The 18,829-nt window shown below is 53.1% G+C and overlaps 6 protein-coding genes across 6 annotated transcripts; 1 reads left to right on the top strand and 5 right to left on the bottom strand.

The window, feature by feature from the left end:
* Nucleotides 1–1,116: 1,116 nt before the first annotated feature.
* Nucleotides 1,117–4,849, bottom strand: GT037_008667 (uncharacterized protein; the record flags this gene model as incomplete). The annotated part of the gene is made up of 6 exons (XM_038933714.1): nt 1,117–1,239; nt 1,302–1,497; nt 1,550–2,110; nt 2,160–2,500; nt 2,685–2,778; nt 2,964–4,849. 6 exons carry the CDS (start codon nt 4,847–4,849, stop codon nt 1,117–1,119), a joined length of 3,201 nt encoding a protein of 1,066 aa, XP_038783679.1.
* A 1,177-nt stretch (nt 4,850–6,026) lies between these two features.
* On the bottom strand, nt 6,027–8,847 carry GT037_008668 (swi-snf complex subunit; the record flags this gene model as incomplete). The annotated part of the gene is made up of 5 exons (XM_038933715.1): nt 6,027–6,256; nt 6,405–7,310; nt 7,377–7,460; nt 7,583–7,640; nt 8,044–8,847. The coding sequence occupies 5 exons, from the start codon at nt 8,845–8,847 to the stop codon at nt 6,027–6,029; spliced, it is 2,082 nt and encodes a 693-aa protein (XP_038783680.1).
* A 592-nt stretch (nt 8,848–9,439) lies between these two features.
* GT037_008669 (snf5-domain-containing protein) lies at nt 9,440–12,113 on the bottom strand (the record flags this gene model as incomplete). The annotated part of the gene is made up of 2 exons (XM_038933716.1): nt 9,440–9,784; nt 9,834–12,113. 2 exons carry the CDS (start codon nt 12,111–12,113, stop codon nt 9,440–9,442), a joined length of 2,625 nt encoding a protein of 874 aa, XP_038783681.1.
* A 957-nt stretch (nt 12,114–13,070) lies between these two features.
* GT037_008670 (vacuolar protein sorting-associated protein 74 protein) lies at nt 13,071–15,455 on the bottom strand (the record flags this gene model as incomplete). The annotated part of the gene is made up of 9 exons (XM_038933717.1): nt 13,071–13,121; nt 13,182–13,675; nt 13,732–13,978; nt 14,037–14,404; nt 14,840–14,878; nt 14,929–14,977; nt 15,031–15,111; nt 15,164–15,181; nt 15,231–15,455. The coding sequence occupies 9 exons, from the start codon at nt 15,453–15,455 to the stop codon at nt 13,071–13,073; spliced, it is 1,572 nt and encodes a 523-aa protein (XP_038783682.1).
* Nucleotides 15,456–15,847: 392 nt separating this feature from the next.
* GT037_008671 (nadh-quinone oxidoreductase) lies at nt 15,848–16,659 on the top strand (the record flags this gene model as incomplete). Its single annotated transcript, XM_038933718.1, has 3 exons — nt 15,848–16,143; nt 16,213–16,478; nt 16,529–16,659. 3 exons carry the CDS (start codon nt 15,848–15,850, stop codon nt 16,657–16,659), a joined length of 693 nt encoding a protein of 230 aa, XP_038783683.1.
* A 392-nt stretch (nt 16,660–17,051) lies between these two features.
* GT037_008672 (uncharacterized protein) lies at nt 17,052–18,722 on the bottom strand (the record flags this gene model as incomplete). The annotated part of the gene is made up of 3 exons (XM_038933719.1): nt 17,052–18,500; nt 18,555–18,647; nt 18,705–18,722. 3 exons carry the CDS (start codon nt 18,720–18,722, stop codon nt 17,052–17,054), a joined length of 1,560 nt encoding a protein of 519 aa, XP_038783684.1.
* Nucleotides 18,723–18,829: the final 107 nt, after the last annotated feature.

Raw genomic sequence — 18,829 nt, forward strand, 5'->3', positions numbered from 1 at the left:
CTACTTCTGGTCAAGGATAACACCGCCTTCTCGATGTGCGAGCAATTCCGTTCTACTACAATGTGTTTGACAAAATGCGCCCCAAACAGAGCCGCGGTATTCTGTGGTCTTGCGTCTAGACGATATAAGATGGTATATACATTTGTCAGCAGTCTTTGTTACTGCTTGGCAAAACCGAAGGAAGCTGAGTCGACATGGACTGGTGAGAAGCTTCACGACGGGTTGTTTATCGTGGTATGTGTGCATCGTGTCCGACATGGTGGAACCTTACGAACCCAAGTCATCCTGAAACAAAACTCTCTTGGTTGTCTATGCCAACACCCGGGTAGCTGAGCTACATTCTCGCTTCTCACATAAGATCCAGATGGGGCACAAACCGTTAAAGACACAGTAGACTTCTTGTTCGCCGCCTATGTAAAACTACATGCCTTCCTGAGATGAGCATCGTAAATCCTCCTAGGAGAATAGCGAGTAGATATGCAGGCAGCGTGACACCCGCGTCCTAAACTAGGCAGAAAGTTTGCACTTGTCCCTCGTCCATCTTGCTCGATAGAGCACCCTAGAAACGCCATGGAAAAGCACAAAAGCTCATCACCAAGAGCTAGGAATGTACAAAAAGTACCCGATTCAAACTCCTCGCTATGCAGTTGTGGTACAGCGAAAGAAATTCCCTGTCAAAAATGCAGGGATTTGACAATATATAGCTGTTTGTACTTGGAAAACGTATGGGACCAAACGAGCGCGCAATTTACGCATCGTGTGCAAGATAATCCACCAAAACAAGGATGCGGAGGACCAGGGAGGGAGCTTTTTTCAAAAGAGACAAAAATCGTTGACGTGTCGGACAAGGACCGTGCCGCGCGTCCGTTAGCGAACAAGTGTCATGATCGAGTACGAAAGTTAGACGAGCTGAGCTGAGCATTCCAACGCCTCGTTCACAGCTTGTCTTGGAGGTATGCACTACCTTGATGAAGATACCTTGTGATGATCTGACGTAGTTGAGCTTTAGGGTTGGATAAAGGCGTCGTGGGGGTCCAGATGCGTCCATGTTGTGCGGTGGCGTCGCGGCAAATGAGCTAAATGATTAGGTTCAGATCCGGTGTACTCGACGGGTATTCAAGCTCCAAGTCGTTGCTGAATGAGCTTCTGCAGCATCTCCAAATGCGCGCGTTCGTCTGCTGAGGGCGGCGGCGGATCTGCGTTGGACATGGCTGAGGAGACAGCCGGGGGAGCTTCGGACTGTTTCACGTGAGTTAGCGCCGATGATCAAAACAAGGCCGGTGGGCTACAGGCAGTCTTACAGTGAGACCGAGGATGAGCGCATGGACTTTGCCCTCACCCAGGTTCGTTTCTGGCATCTTGTTTGCCAACTGTGCCAGAGCCAGGGCTGCTTGCTGCTGTGGGAATGGATACGCGATGAAATTTTGCATCGACGCTCTGCGCCGTGATGCAGTATCTGCAGCCTGTCGAGCTTCGACCTTCTTCCCTACACGGCCACTGCAACGCATTAGCGATGAGTGTGATGACTTGCTGATGCGATTGTACATACCTCTTGACCTTGCTGACGAAGTCAAGGATGAGTCCCTTCTCGGGGACACGGAAGATCTTGGAGTTGACATCCTTGGATTCATTGTCGCCAAACACATAATTGCCTTCGCCATCAGTGTCATCGTCAGGATCGTTCGTGATATCAATCAAGCCGTTGTTGCGCATACCACGTGAAAATGTTGACTCAACGTATTCGGGTTGCTTGCGCACTCGGACTCTACGTGGCACCCGAGCTACCGGCGCGGCATCGGCCATCTCAGAATCCCCATCTTTAGAAATCAAATCGTTCTGCAGCAGGAGACCACTGCGAAGGTCATGTTCGATATGTCGAGGACATCTCCAGGCGTCCCGCTGAGATGCCTCAAGGCTGATGTGTGGCGGGTTAGCGAGAGGTGGGTCGACGCAGTCCAAGTGCCAGTACGCGTGGCAAAAGTCACACTTCAGCATTTGGCGCTTGTTACCACTCGACACTCCGCACTGCGTGCATAAGATAACTTTGTGGTCAGCATCAATGAGCTTTGTGTATTCGGGTCTCTGGTAGCCATAGCCACTGTTCTTCGCCCTGTTGTGATGTCAGTGCCAAATCACGCGACGAAACGCGTCACACTTACAGCGGAAACTTCTTGACCTCCTCAGAGTACGAGCCATCAGGACGTGCAGAAACGCCCTCGAAGTGATTCTGGATGTCTGAAGGCAGAGCAAACGCGCGAGGGTTGGTACGCTCGAGTTTGTTGAAGAGCGGACCCAGGCTGGGATACGAGTCTGCGGAATCGTCGGGTGCAGCAGACTTTGCGTTGCACTCATAGCAGTAGAACGCTCCATCCGGAACCTGAGTTCGCGGCGGATCGCAACAGAGAAGATGAAAAACGCGTGGACAGTTTTCGCAGCATACAAACTCGCCTGCACCCCTACACGCAGAGCAAAAGTCGTCGCTCTCTGACTGCGGCGAGTTCTGACATTCTGTTAGAGGTGAAGAAAGGACAGAAAGTGGAGGAGAATATGGAAATTTGAGTGGCGTGACGTTTGTAGTGAGCAGCATTGATGTTGAGGATGAAAAAGATAAAATGTGGTTGATGGGTTGTGTGGTGAAAGAGGAATGGTGTGGTTGGATGCTTCGGAATTCCAGTGGCACTTACCGGGTCGTTGTCATCAGGCCCCAGCTGTCTCGAACCGCCACCGCCAGTAAAGGCTACACCAGCAATAGGTCCTGCATCTCGGTTTTTGACCGGCCTGTACGTGTAACGTTAGCACTGTAATGACTTGATGGTGTGTTGAGGAATGTACGATGCGAACACGTGCAAACACGTAGAGCTTGCTCAGTCGACGCCTTACAGCCCTGTGCCAAAGCGGGTACATGCATCGACCAACACTGAAAAATGACAAGGATGCTGAGAAGTTGAGCTGAAAATACTTACGATCGTTTCGTCCTCGCGCCCTGTCCGTTAGTGAGCTTGACCCGCTTAGGTGCCGGTCCCATTGCAGGCGTTGAAGGGCGCGACGACACAGCTGGTTCGAACTGAGGTGATGAGAACCGTGACGGATCCTCTCGTATACGCTTAGTACCATGATTTGGAACCCGCCCAGCGCGTCGCGGTTGATCAGAATCAACAGGAGGCCCCACCGCGATCTGAGACTCGGTCAAAGACTCTGTCTCAAGAATCTCATCATCGAAGCGGACATCGGAGATGGGAGGAGGAATTTGCTCAAGTTTCCGGATAGGCTGCTCATCGACCATAGCTTTTCGCATCTCATTGAGTCGCTCATCTTCCGCTTGCTGCTCCGCGGTCGGTGGCTGTAGCTTGTGTGCATGCTTCCCGAATAGCCTCCCGGCATTGCCTTTCATCTTTTTAGCAGCACGTGCAGCCGCAAGATTCTTTCCTTTCTTTGGGGCTACAACTGGCGCAGGTGCAGTAGGTTTTCCATTGACCTGTACAGGCTCTGGAGGGCCTTTCTGGACAATCTCTTCATTGACATCTGATAGCTCAGAATCGCTCGCCCCAGTGTCCGGCGTCCTTGCGGCTGGAGTTGGTGCCGTGGTAGAAATTCCTCCGTCTAGTTCCATCGCAGAATCCGGCGCCAGACTTCCATTGGTAGCGGTTCGTTTTTGGGGCGACTTGGACTGCATTCTCGGCGTTGACTCGGCTGAGGTATCAGCAGTCGCTGGAAGAGCGGGTGCGGTACTAAACGGATGAGGTAGTGCTTGGCCTGAATCTTGATCAAGAGCTGATTGCAGTGCTTCGTGCGAAAAGTTTGTAGCCGAATTTGTAGAGTTCATGAACTGTCTATCCTGGTAGTCGTTGACAGCCGAGACAGAGTCATCAGGAACGATCTCACTACTGGCCCTTGGCGATGGCTGCTGACTGAAGAACGAGGCATCGTGATTCATTGCAGCTTGTTGGTCAAAGCGCCTGTCTTTGCTCAAGCCCAACCTCGTCTTTTCCTCCTGCTTGAACTGCTTGATGAATTTGCGAAATCGGTAGAGCTGTTCACTGGTGCTCTTTCCATGAATTACTGATTCGATGGCGTCTGCCAAGGCGGAGTCTGTTTTGCTCTGCTCGTAGGCGCGCCGCAAGGCGATGCCCACGTAGCGCTTGCCAGTGTGACTGTTGGCTTTGGAGATGGCATCGTTGACAGCAATCTGGATACGCTGAGTCGCAGCTTCAACGGGCTCTGACATGGAAACAGCTTGAACTGCTGGACTGGCAGAAACAGAGGTGCTCTTGGTGTGGCCGTTCTTGACGGGCGTCTTGCCATTGACAGGTGTCTTACTCTGCACTGGCGTTTTGCCCCTGACAGGAGTTTTTGACACCTTCACCTTCTTCTTCGCCTTCGTCTTGGGCTCGTAGTCGTCGTCCTCGTCGTCTTCAAGCATGGGCAAGCCAACCGGCATCTCGTCCTCCTCTTGCCGCTCCGAGTCGTCCGGCTCGAGCTCAGGAGCTGGAGTGACCTCTGGCGTAGATCCAACCTCGTCACCTCCAAAAACCGCACTCTTCCCCAGTAGCGAATGTCGAGCAGTGGGCGGCCCGTCGAGAGCGCGCGCGCGCTGTTTGTCCTTTGCCTTTGGAGGCACACCGAGGGGGGCCATATTCTCCAAGACGCCGTGCCGCGCAAAACCGTGCTCTTCGAACGACGGGGCGAGAGTTTGCGGTTGGGGTTCAGTCCATTCGGTGATTGATCGCTGCTTCTTCTCGTTGGTGTGCTCGCTTGGAGTGCCGGTAGGTGAGGCGAAGGGCGTGGTGCTGGACCTTTGTTGCGATTTAAAGTCGCGCGACTCCCGGAGAGACTTGCGGAGGGCCGGCATGGCGAAACTACAGTTTGGTCAGCGCGCTGCAACAGACACGAGCATGAGGAGAGTTACTTCACGTGTTGTCCGAGAATTCAAGACGCCGCAATGCCGTGCCCGTCGTGGTGGGTCGGTAGTGCGAGAATGAGAGTCGCTGAAGGTTGTTCGAGGGTGCCCTGGACGCTTGGACGGGCCTTCTTATTATGTCAGCCCCCTACGCAACCGCAAATATCGCGGTATCCTGTAGGATCTCCAAGTTAGATTTGCGGATAGACAGAGGCTTCCTCGACCGGTTCATCGATTTTGAGCCTCAACAAAAGTGGTGTATCGTCGTGGTGGTGGTGCAACTATTCCAAAGGGAATGTACAATACCAAGTCCGCTTTTTTCTTGACGTGCCCATCTCACCTTCACCAATCGCAACCTGTAGATATCGCCGCACAATCTCTGAATCTATACTCAAATACAGACAGTGTACGGCCAAGTTATCTGGTGCTGCTACAAGAAAGCTCTTGACGGACAAATACTCCTCGCATCATCCGTTCAGGGGTATTCTCTGCATACCTATTTTGCCTTATCTCACCTTGTGCCTGACTGTCTACGTGGAAAATATATACGTCCTGTCGTCTAAGGCGATCAGGAAGCTTTGGGACATTCACTATAGTCACTCTATTCGGCGCATGCAGAACAATAGCGTGTGGGACAGACAGACCTGAACGAAGACCCGAACGACGACGCGATATAGTCTACCACTTGCTCCATCCTCTGAGACTAATATTCCGCGCATGAAAACGGTTTGTTGCAACAGTGTGCTTGTATCCCGTAGTCATAATCGCTCATCATCGGGTATGCTGAAGCCATGTCTGGAGGCTAAAGACGCGTTGACATGCACGGTCTCATCTCGCAGATCATAGGGGCACATTTCGAGCTCGAGACTGTTATACATTATGTGCTGAATCAGTTTCAACAACCAAAAGCTATGGTAGATGACGTCCGGAGAACTGATCTTTCTTTTTTGTGAATTGCTATCGCTTCTACATAATCGTGTGCATGACCATACGATAAGGCATATCAGACCTAGGTCAATTGCCGATTTTGTTTCCGGGGCTGCCGTTTTTGCGATCTCAAAACAGTCCGTGTCATCCAGGTTCATAGTCGAGAGGCGGGTATGGCGTTACGGTTCCCTAGAACCTACATCTACTCTTCGTCATCATCGTCCTCCTCCTCTTCAGCGGCGGCACCGCCCTCAGCGGCCTTCTTGGCAGGCTTCTTCTTCTTCTTCTTGTTCTTCTTTGTTGAAGTCTTGCCAATAGGCTGTTCCAGAATTTTGAGGATCTCCTCGTCCTCGATCTTCTTGTCAGACTTGTACTTGGAAGTGTCAATGGCAGTAGGTTGAGCTAGGCGCTGCATTCCGTTCTTGGTGATTGCTGTTACGATGTTAGCTAACGAATTTGCCTATGTGATGCTCTACATCGAGCAAGATGGTTCATGTTTGAGAGATCAAACAAGCGAGCACATCGGCCAATATCGGACATCTCCTGAGCCAGGAGCGAGCAGGGGAATCCTAGAACTTACCAACAGTTGTGAACACCCTAGCTACGGGCTGGTTGTCCTTGTCAACGACGACTTCGTACTGGCGAAGTACACCAGTACGAACACACTCGACAACACCAACCTTGGCGCCCTTCTCGTCCTCAAGCTGTCGCAGACTGAAGGGGAAGGTACCGAACTTCTTGACTACTTCAGACAAGAGGCTTCGCGAGGTAGGGCGCTTGAGCTGGTAGGTGGTAGCCGTACGTCGGTGCAGAGTAGTCCTGTTGCCATTGTTCTTGACCTTGCCGCTTCCGAGACTGACACCCATCTCAACACCCCACACCTCACCGACCTCAGGAAGACCGTCACCCCTGACACCTTCGCCAGGCGCAAGGATAATCTTCTTCTTGGATTCTATCTCGTTGTGGTCGAATTGCCAGATGGTAGTGCTCTCGACGAGGTTGCAGCCGTAGGCCTTGACAACCTTCTCAAGCATGTTGGTCATCTGGCTCTGGGTGTAGGGCTTCTTTGTTGCAGCCTTCTTTTGCTCTTCTTCATCGCCGTGGGGGACCAAGCTTGGAGGCACCATCAACCTCAGCAGGAGCTCGTTGGCGTAGTGTGTAGCCAGAAGGAGATCTGCCTCGCGTCCGGTGACTTCCTCAGCGGCGCCAACAATGACATTGTCGCAAACAATTGCGCAGAAACCATCGATCTGGGCGCCCAACTGAATCTTGACAACCTCTCCCTCCTTCAGTGTCGTGGCGGCTTCCTCGGTGTCGGACTTGAGTGGTGTGTATGGGGTGATGTAGGCGCTTGGGGAGATGGTGGTGCAGTGTCCAATGCCCTTCACGACCTTCTTGCCCTTGTAGACCTTGGCAACCTCCTCGTCTAGGAGCTTGTCACCGCGCTCACAGAGCTCGACAATGCTGGCATCGGCAACGATCCATCCTGAACCGGTCAGTTTTGTGTCTGATTACGCGCGTGAAGTAAGCGCGAGCTTGGAGAGCATCGTACCGGAGACTTCCTTGAGGACTTTCTGGGAGATTTCGGCGGCGACCTTGTACTTGGTGATAGTATCTGGGTTCGCCAAAGTGTAGTCTGCAATATGGCTTAGCTCCTGCGACTCATTGACAAAGACAAAACTGTGCTTTAAGCTATGTCTCTGTCTAAAACAGCTTCATATGTCGACGACATGCATAGGGAAGGATGATTGAGCTTACCGACAGCTGCGGTTTCGGCCATCTTGAGTATAGTTGAGTGTGGGAAGATGGGCTGGAGCTAGAATTGGAGTGGTGCGCGAGGTCGTTCCTGTGTTCACAGACCAGCCCCTCAGTGGGGTGGTTTCGAGCTTTCGCTTAGCCAAAGCCCAATGACGACGATCGCCTGACAACGTCACACTCGACCTGCTTTTCTTCCCAAAGTGAATTAATCTGCCTGGATCTAGACATTAGGCTTGTGATCATCTGGGCTACGGTGGATGAACTCCGTATCTCTGCATGACCGGACACAGGTGAAAACGCAAAGCAATTTCACTACTGTCAGGTAGCTGTCAATTGTGTACGCGTGCAATCCCACACTAATGACAGTCTTGATCCAGACAACCTTGGAACGAAGCAAGAGCCCAACCTCAAATCTTGAGCAATCCATCTACAACAACAGCCCGATGATCACTACCATAAACCCCATCCTCGAATTTATTCGGCAAAACACTATATCCCTCGAGCACCCAATCGCTCTTTCCTCTCGGTCCCACAAAAACAAAGTCAATCAGCGTCTTCGTCTGGTCATCAAAATCCGTAAACGTGTTCGTGTCCCCGTACAGCCACTTGGCCTGCTCCTTTGTGTCTTGCATGATGGACAAACCGTTGTTTAGGATCTTGTATGCTTCGCCAGAAGTCTCAGAGTTGAGGTCACCAGCCAGGAAGAAAGGTAAGGTGGAAGACGAAGTATTTGAGGTGGGCGAAGTGACATTTACAACGACCTCTTCGACAATCTTCGCAGACTCGCGGCGCGAGATAGCGCCTGCGTTGTCAAAGTGCGTAGACATCGCTACCATGGCTTTTTTACTTTGCTTGTGCTTGAATTCGCCCAAATTGAGGATGCGGACAGATCCTGCGTCCCAGCCTTTCTTCCCTACCGCTCCGTTCTCGTTTAGCCAAACGGTCTGCCATGTTACTAGTTCCCAGATGGCTTTCCGATAGATGATAGGACTGTATTCGCCTTTCGTTTTGCCATCGTCTCTGCCTACGCCGATGTAGGTCCATTCGTCGCCCAGACCGGCCATGATATCAACTAGCTGCTCATTGAGTACTTCTTGAAGACATATGAATGATTCTGGGTTGTGTAAGGTATTGTAGTGTAGCTCATTGAGGATCAATTGCTTGCGTGTGGACCAGGGCTTTTCGCCTGTGGCTGGCGGGTCGGCGGCATAGCGTATATTATGGGTCAGAATCCGAATTGGGAGAGTGGCAGCGTGAGCTTTCATGATGAGGGTGGCGAGAGTGGTGACGAGAAGGGCTACTTTGAGCATCATGCCGGCGGGCTGAGTATAGCCGGAACCGAACACGTGACAGAGTGATGGTTTGAGGCAGAGACAATATGCTTTACGTAGGCAATCTTGAAGGGAATTCGGGGCTGCCGAATGAACAGAGACCTTCACGGTACTTAAAAAACAATTGCACAGCCTTGAAGATGTGAACAATAGTGATTGACGCCTACTTACATTGCTGCGTCGAAGACTACCAACCCCTTTATACCTTACAAACGACACCAGCAACGAAAAGAAGTAGGAAGGTACTTAAAGTAGCCTCGGACAAAGACCAAGAATTGCGATTGTGTCCACTCTTCCAAGTGGTAATCCAAGACGGAACAACTGATTTTCAAGTTGTAGCCGGCAAATGAGAACGCCGATGCACCAGCACGTTGTCTGTATGCCCAATCCCACATGCTCCCAACTGATCCGCTGTTTTACACGGGAATTTATACCCTAGAATGCGCTTGCATATATCAAAAAGACCCCGCTATGCTTCTGAATATCATTTCCTATTCGCGCTGCCAGAAGGTCTGGACGCCCTGCCCTACAAAGGCTGTCCAGTCCGTTTGCGCACGTTCTCCATATGTACGCGGTTCTTCAGATGTAGTTCGAAATTATTGACTGTTTGCTCGGGTCCAGCATTGTACAATTTGCCCGGGCAGTCTATGCACCGGATTCGTGGCAAGAAATATGCTTTGTGGTTCGCTGGCAGGGGGGCGTTTGGTTGTAGCGTATCAAGCTTGACTTGTCGGGACACAATATCGCCCGTCTTCGGGTCCTCGTAGCGCTCGTTCATGACAGCATAGCGCATAGTAGATTCGAAGAGCTCGCCGGGATTTCGATCACGTAGATCCTGGAGTGCTTGTTGAAGCCACGGAGGAGTGGGAGGCTGATGTGGATTAGTCAGAGATCTACATAGACGTGGGCGAGGATCTTACATGTTGGGAAACGGCGGGCGTTGGCCAAGGTGCCTCAAGTGAGCCGTCTGGCCTGTACTGCCACTGCTTGTTCTGGGTCGTTGGTGTAGGCGTAGGCGGAGGTTTCGGCGAAGCTTCTATCGAAGCTGATGCGGTTGGGGTTGAACGAGTAGGTATGGCTGGTGATGGTGGTGGTGGCATTGAGTTTGCGGTAGGTGTGCTTCGTGTTGGGGGTTGCGAGGGGGCCACCATGGGAGTCGAGGCGGGCTTCGCGAAAGCCCTTGGGTTCCTCTGCAATTCCCTAAGTTTAGCGGGCGATATGCGGAGTTTAACTATGAGTGTTGTAGGCTCAGATACACTCTCTTCCCGCGCCTCATATCGTAGTGATCTAGATGCCCGTGGCTCGTGATGAGGTTGAATGTTGGACACTTCAGGGGTTGCTGATCTTCCAATAGCGGACCGCATAGCAGCTTGAGCAGCAGTGGCAGCTCCACGCATACCCCGGGTCCGCGCAGTCCCTCCGGTCAGTTGTGCAGGTGCTGGAGAGTCTACTACCGATTCGTCACTATCCGATTCGTCTGAGCTTCCATCAGCACCACGACGGCGACCCTCTCTAATTTTGCGTGTAGCCTTGAAGAGCTGACTGTCCTCGATGGTTTCCGCAGCACCAGGTAGGACTGAAGAAACAACCAAGGTGCGTACTGTCCGTTGGCGGTCTTTAAGGTCTGGCAGGGCAGGGCCGCCACGTCTGTTGACAGATCGTTTCTGGCGCCGCTGTTCGCGCATAATCGATAGTTCGGCTCGTTCTAGGTCAGCGTTACTTAGTTCATATAGGTACGGCTGGTAATCCTTTGTAGACTGCATCGGGCGGAATACAGAGGGGAGTGGTGAGGCCAAGAAGTTGTCCTGGATATCGGTGTCTTCAACTGGTCGTCCATCGAAGGGGTGGCCTGTGATGTACAGGCTCTTTGTGAACATCTGACACTGCTCTCTTATGGAATGGGCAATGGCGGTAGTGAACTCTCCGGACAGTGACAAATCAGCAGCCATCTGCCTTGCAAATTCCTCGGGCGCATTCAGAGGATTGTTGATTTCCCACTCGAACTGGTCCACAAGAGTGTGTTGGCCAATGGTAATGTTCAATTTGATCAATATCCGCATCTCGTCATTCTTGTATGCCGAGTATGGCTGATGGGGGTCCAGAGGCTCATCATCGAAGAAAGCGTGAGGGTAGTAGTCCTGAACCTGCTCGTGGATCTCGCGATCGATTTGTTGCATGACGTTCTGACGCAGCTCGGGAGGTATCTGGAAGTCCTCGACGAGGGTCTGGGCGAAGAGCACAGGGTTGGTAACACGATCATGGAGGTTCCAGGTAAAAGTGTCGCGTAGTTTCAGTCTGTCCAATTCGATGTCCAGACGCACAGGCACAAGCTCTTCGATCTGGTCTGCTTGCTGCAAACCCTTCTCTTTCGAAACCTTGAGTTGCGGCGCGAGTCGACGGCCGGCGCGCTTGGCATGTTCGGGATATAGCAGCTTCGTTTGCGGTAGGGCTCGCGGGTCTCTGGGATCGGGTGGTATGTCGGTCACGCCATTGCCGTAGCCAGCATAGCCATATCCAAAGATGGCGCCGGGGTTCTGTCGTCGGACAGGGTATACCTCGTCGCGGAAGAAATGGCGCAGGTCGTTCAATTCGCCATAGACCTTCTCGGAATGTTTGTTGCGCTCGTACTTGTTTACGCTGTCGAGGAGATCGCGCGCAATGTGCCGGTCGAGGAGATGGGCCTGCGAGGTTGTGGGTTTCGCGCCATCGTCGTGAGAAGGCGTGCGTGAAGACTTGCGGGTTCCCGAACGCGATCGCTTTCTACTAGGCGACGCGCCGTTGATGGCTTCGGGCTGCGCTGGCGATGCCGTGTCGCCCTGCGCGCCGGTCAGGTTCAAGCCAGAAGCCGCCATGACAGCCTTGGCCTTCTGCTTTCCGTCTCGAATCGCGTTGTTCTCGTTGGACGCGCTGTCGGGTCCATTGATGCTGGTTGGGGCGTTTGCGGGTTGGACAGCACCTTCACTGCTGTTGCCGTTTGTGGACGCGCCGTGGGCGGGATCGAGGCCTTGGGAGTCGGCTAGCGGCGGAGAGGGCATCGCGTGGTGAATTATAATGCGCGCGGCAGGAGCGACCTGCGTGTTTGCTGCCCTTGTTAGAGCCGAGGCATGGAGGCTGGAAGGAATGATGGAGGCTCGAGTGGGTCGATGGGCGTCCCATGCGGTCGCGCCTGGCAGAAGAAGGGGGCGGGTGCGCGATGCCATGGCGACAGCAACAACAGCGCCGCCATCTCAAGAAAGCGCATCCATGGCGCCGCGACCATGAGAACTAATAGCAACAATACAGAAAAAAACACATACCTTTGGGAACATGCAATTTGCGCGTCGTCACAGGTCACAGGGCTGGGCTGGGCCTCTGTTTGGCTGTCCAGGGAAAGAAGTGCCGATCGGGTAGTCAAGCGCGCAGCAGCCCGTCTGTAAGCCTTTCACAGGCGAGAGTATTGGCAGGAACCTAAATCGGCGAAACACCTGCTGCGGTACCTTGGGCGGGGTCGCGGCCGTGGATAAGCTCGGAACTTGGAATGATGTGTTGTGTGTCAGGCAGAGGCATTGATGGATTTGCGCCAAAGCAGCCAGTTCTGCCGCTTGCAAGCGCCGAGCCAGCCAAAGCCCATAACGAACACTGAAGCTGCCCGGCACGCTCCAACGCAGCCGCAGCCTCTGTTAGTCGTGGTTTCTTTCACCAGAGCAGAGGCCATGATCCTTCTTACCGGCTGTTCCACATAGCTACACTCGCACTCCATCGTCTCCACGCACTCATCACGTGCGACGCCATGACGAATGCTAGCGCATGCCTAGCTAGGCAAGCTTCGAGTAAAAGCCACCGTGCAATGCACCTTGTTCGTTATTGAATAAAGGTTGTATTTCATGGAAAGAACCGCCTAGTAGAAAAGAAGAAGAAGAAGCGTCTGGTATACACCTCGTCATCGCTTTCCGACGCCCTCGCATCCAGATTCGTCGTAGTTGCATCAATGCTAGAAACTCACAATACCCTACATTTTCCATACCCGTCCCGGACACACCGCCGCTTACAAGTCGCCGGCTATGTGCGTCTGATCTACTGGCTGTAAATGCTCCAAACGTTCATGTTCGCTGTTGCTGGGGCATGCGCCCCTCTCCCTGCGGCCCAATATGTCACTGCTTTTGATGCGTCTTGTTCGCTCAAAGCAATGAGTCAAGTCGAGTGAAGACACTCAAGCACGCAGCAACAACCTGTTGTTCAATCATTAGCACTCTGTTGTCATGTTAGGAATCAAAATGCAATCGGCTTACCTCGAGTTGAAGCTCCTTATCCTTGGAACCATTAACTTCGTCAGTGATGAGCTGACCCAGGTTTGCGCCGACACCCTGTGAACCCCCCTGCCTCTTTGCAAAGGGCCATTGTGAGTACTCTGCCAGCAATTCGTCTACTTGAGCGAAAGCCCGTTCCCGCGCTTCGTGACCCAACGTTGTCAAGGCGTTCTCTAGTACGTTGGCGGCATAGGCGGCGCAGACCATGGTGATGGTTCGAAGCACCCTGAACTCCAACTCTTCGGGGAGGAACTGGCTGCCAGGAAGGACCACGGTACGGTTGGTGAGAACGTTCCGGACTCTACGTCGAATCTCCTCCTTTGCGCCGCCGTCTGCAACGGGGTGTGTAGCCATGTCGAACAGGAGGAAGTTCTTCTTTTCGGTGCGCAGGATGCCCTTGTCGACGAGGCCTTTGCATAGTCGTTCGCGTACTTGTTTCAGTTGGTAGCCAATCTTCATGAGATTCCATGTCTCTCCTGTTTGTATAGTTAGTGTCGAGCACCAGCCTTGGTATGCCACGCCATGGACGTACCGCTCATGAGATCGATCCAGGAATTGACGCTCATCTTCTCGCTCGACTTCATCATCTTTAGGGCCTCGTCCAGTAGGACCTCTCCAGTCAACGTGTCATCAATAACTTCGATGACCCTGTCTGCGAGGGGGAAGCGGCGTCGATTCGAGTCCTTCTGCATGCTCACACGGCCTCTAAAGGCCAGTTCTATGACAATGCATCCTCGTAGTGCATAGGAGATGTTGTCGTTCCAGAACGACAGGTATCCCTATTCTCACTCATCAGCCTGCTGCCCCTAGCCCGCCCGCGGCCTGCGGTGTACACACCTGTTTGTCTTTCAGTCCCATAAGGATAATCTCCTCCATGAGCGTCAGCTTTGGCTGTTTGCTCCTCTCTGCATTTTCGCTGATATCGCGGGGATCGAATGCAATCTTGTGGCCGTTCTCGGAGCTTTCGTAGGAGGTTTCGGGGGTGCGGTCGTCGTTGCGCTTGGGTGCTGGCGAGCTGACCCGGCTGCCCTCGTCCTCGCCGTTGCCGGCAGCGCCGCCGCCTCCTCTCCGGCGCGTCAGACCAGAGCTAGAAGCCATCAGGTGTGGTTGTGGAACGGGTGGGGAGTGTTTGTTGAAATTATGGGTGATGCTCCTCAACGGGCGCAGGGATGAGGGCGCTTGGGCTGCGCATACGCCGTGTCGGACTATGTGGGACTTTCGGTGAAGGCGATGTAAGAGAGCGTGGCGGATCACGGCAATGTAGCGATAAAGGGGGTATCGTAACGCGCGTGTGCAGGTTTCGAGTTGGGGGTTGATTCTCGTGCCACATCTATCAGCGGACAGGGCTCGGTCTCGGATGTGCCAAGATTAGTTACGCACGCCTCAGCAATCAAGCAAACAGGCGTCCAACAACACAATAGCCAGAGCAATAGGAGGTGGATAGCGTCAATTCTATCAGAAGTACACGGTGCCGACCCAGGCGACTGTTTTACAAGGAGGCATATATATAGCGATGCCGGTAGGACCGACTACCAATTCCACATCCATCATCTCTCACCCAGCGCGGATCCCAATATAATTTAGTGAGCTGCGATATGATTAGTATCAACTAACCTTGGGTTTTGCAACTGGAGACTTACCATCGGGCTGAGCCATGATGTAATCCACTGCTTGCTTGACTGTAATACCATCAGTATGTATAAATCTGACGCTGCGCTTCAGACCGTACCGCTGTGGATGGCATCGGCCTCCTTGTCGGGGATTTCAATGCTGAACTCCTGCCAAATTATCAGATGTGTGCCTTTCGTGTATCGCGTGCAGGCCAACTAACCTCCTCAATCGCCATGACTACTTCTACGGTGTCCAGGCTGTCGAGACCGAGGTCGTTGTGGAAGTGCGATTCGCCATTCAACTGCAGACTGTAAGTATTTGTTTCCAAGCCCTCACACATGCATGGTAGCTACCTTGGAGGCATCGGTGACCTGCGTCTGTGTTAGCCACCGCCTAAAAATCTAGTCGCATAATCGTTACCTTGTCGAAGTTCTTCAAAAGGTCCATTATCCTGCCGGTGACCTCATCTTTTGACAGACCAGCGCTCGCGGCGTAGCATCGTACAGCCTGGAAGTATACGGAGGGGTTCATTTGCTTTGGCTGAACGAAAGAGCTTCGCGCAACGGGGCGAGCCATTGCGGCCTGGCATCGTGGGGCAGCGCGGACAGCGGACCGGGCGGACCTGAGAAGTGCTGTTCGGAACATTGTGACGGGTTGCGAGGGTGTCGTGCGAGGTAGCAGGGTCGGTGGTGGTGGTGGTGATGTTGATGCTCGACTAGAACTTCAGACTAAAGTTACATTACGTTAGTCAGCCGTCAGGAAGCATTTCAGTACGAGTAGACAGACGCACCTCCAATGATCACACCGACTCGTATAGAACACCAAGGCAGACTTGAAGATCATTCACAGCCCCTCCAAGATCACTAGGTACAAATCTCTGACCCCGGAGTTGCCTCCCACTGTTGTTGCCGTCATTGGACTTCTCGGCCAATCGCAGCTTCCGCGTTACAAGCGACAACCTCAAGTTTCGAGCTTGACGACAACCCCATATCCGCCAGCAACCCCCCCAACCCGTCAGCGACTCCACCACGCTCACAATGGCCAGCGCAAAGCCATTGACAATGTTGGCGCGCAGCCGCCCGGCAGCCACGCTGCTCCGGTCACTGCAGTTCGCGTCTGGACGCCTCCCCTCGCCCGCCACCGTCGCCTTCTTCTCTACCACTCTATCCCGAGCCGCCACTCCAGCAGGACCCCCGCCGCCAGGCTTCCGGTTACCAAAGCCGAAGCGATGGGATGAAGGAGAAGGTGCATTGGACCGCGCCGGCAAGTACTTCTTGCTTATGGAGATGTTCCGTGGCATGTACGTGTCGTTGGAGCAGTTTTTCCGACCACCGTAAGTACCTTAATGCGCAGGCTGGTAGCATGCTCGACATCCAGGATACCCGATCTGACGTTTTTGAAGATACACCATCTTCTACCCATTCGAAAAGGGCCCCATCTCACCCCGCTTCCGAGGCGAGCACGCTTTGCGACGGTACCCTACAGGTGAGGAGCGTTGCATTGCTTGCAAGCTGTGCGAAGCCATCTGCCCTGCGCAGGCCATCACAATCGAGGCTGAGGAGCGTATGGACGGTAGCAGGAGGACCACACGCTATGACATTGACATGACCAAGTGCATCTACTGCGGTCTCTGCCAGGAGAGCTGCCCAGTCGACGCCATTGTTGAGGGTATGTCCATGTCAGTCGTGAGCTCCAAAATATGTGCTAACATGATATAGGACCCAATGCTGAGTATGCCACCGAGACACGAGAGGAGCTGCTTTACAACAAGGAGAAGCTGCTAGCAAACGGAGACAAGTGGGAGCCTGAGATCGCCGCTGCTGCCCGTGCGGATGCGCCTTACAGATAATGTAGAGGAGTGGTGCGAGATTACTGTATATATAGGAGGAGCGGTTCCGCCTGACACAGCCAGTCGGGTTTCATTTGTCAATGCATCAGTACAAGAAGGGACCATTCCAACAAATGTGGGCGATATTCAAATTATTGCGAACATACATGTAGACACTGGGTGTGCTGCGATCAAGGGCCCGATTGGATGCATTGCTATTGTTTCGCGAGACAGCACTGACATTTGAACTAATACAATCGAGGAAAAGACATCGCAATATTCAAGACCCTGATACTCCTAACGCTCATGTACGATGCCTGCCATGATATGGTATCAAACGCCAAAAGCCTTCCAATAGTGCACATGCTACCTCCTTTTCCCTTTATGTACCGTCATTCCACCCAGCCTCATAATCATTTCCCCTTGAAAGTACCCTCAAAGCCCGGTCGTTTCGTGACCTTCTTGCCGGGCTTCTTAACCTTCTTTTTACCCTTTTGACCCTTGTCCTCCTTGCGCTTTTTCAAGTTCTCCTCTCGCTTCTTTTGCCTCGCTGCCTTTCCTTGGTCGACATTGGTCAACCTCTCCTTCCACTCTTGCTTACTCTTGTCTTTCTGTTTTTGCTGACGCTTGAGGCTCTTCTTTAGAAGGTTGACGTCGTCGAACACCTTCTCACCCTGTGCCCTTTTCTTAGCGGCAAGCCACAAATCCTTCTCTTGGATGTCTTTGCGCTTGTTCTCATCAAAGGCGTTAAGACGAGCCTGCTTCTTCTGCGCAGCCTCTAATGCAGTCTTCGCGTCTGACTTGCCCTTCTTCTTCTTGGATTCGAGGAATCCGGAAAGATTTCCTTCAAGCTGTGCGCCATCCCATGCAATCTTGCCAAAGTTGAAATTGCGCTCGTGCTCCGGCGACCTCGCTGGGAATATGGAAGGTGAGCCCGAACCGCCTCTTATCCGTGCGAGCTGCTCCTCTGCTTGTTGACGAGCCTCATCTTCCTTCGCATCCTGACGAAGGGCCTTCTTGGCAGCTTTCTTCTCGGCCTCTTTTTTCCGTCGTGCCTCGATTAGCTCTGCTCGATTCCGCGCAGGACGTCCATCCGGACCGTCGGCCTTTCGCGCCGCACGCATAGCCTCTAGCTTTGCGTTTAATCGGGCGCGGAAATCTTCATGCTTTTGCGGGTCGATCGTGTACGACTTCTTAGCTTTCTTCTGTGGTGCTTCTTCGCCAGACTGAGGTAACGAAGAGTTTGATGAAGCGGCTGACGCGACCGAGGCTGTAGAGGAGTTGGAATTGGCAGTAGTGGAGGGAGCGGTAGACTGACCCTCTTCGACGAGACCGCTGACGTCCAAAGCTTCTATGCGTTCGTCTGGGTGTTCGTGTTCGTCTGCAGATTCGTCATCGTCTTCGACTTCGTCTTCTTCAGGTTGCTTGGCGGCGGCGAGATCTTGGAACGACGTCTGCTGCGACTTCTTCGCCTCCTCCTTTTTTTTGTTCCTCTCCTGCTTCTCCTTTCTCTTCTCTCTTCGCTTCTCTGCTTTCGCCGCAGCCTTAGCCTCGGCTTTTGATAAAGGCCGTGTCTCACCAGCTTCTTCGGTTTCCTCGACTACTGGCTCGGCGGGCTGCGTCTTCTGCTTCTTTGCCTTGCTCTTGATTCCCTCAAGAGGTTTCTCCTTTGTGATGTCCATGTCGAGGTCCGACGACTCAGGCTCAGATATTTCCTCACCCTCCAACTCGCGCTTCCGCTTTAGCGCGTTCTCGTCCATGACGTCTTTGGCGCTCTTGTGTGATGCAGGATCCAGCTTCGCTCGCTTGGCTGCTTGTCGTTCCTCGAGGGTCTGCTTCTTCCCTTTCTTTTGCCATTGCGTCTGCAGACATTATGTCAGCATAAAGCGGAGGCCCATAAGAGAAGAGATGCATACGCTAGTGATACTCTCATCCTTGCCGTAGTAGTCTTTGGCGGGTATCAGAGACATGAGGCCTTCGAAAGCCCGGGCATGGCTCTTCAAACGCTCCTGCAGCTCTCAGTTAGCGGCGAGAAGGACCGGCAGCAGTCGTTCCGCGATGCATACCTCGAGATTGTCGCCCATTGCGCATGAAACAGACACTGGTTACTCTTGGTAGTATAGTCTGTCCTTGTTCCGAAAGGTGCAGGGCGTAGAGTTGGCGGGGCGAGCGTGTCGTGTGCGGGTCGCGA

This window comes from Alternaria burnsii (assembly GCF_013036055.1).
Source record: "Alternaria burnsii strain CBS107.38 chromosome Unknown 744, whole genome shotgun sequence".
NCBI lineage: Eukaryota > Fungi > Ascomycota > Dothideomycetes > Pleosporales > Pleosporaceae > Alternaria > Alternaria burnsii.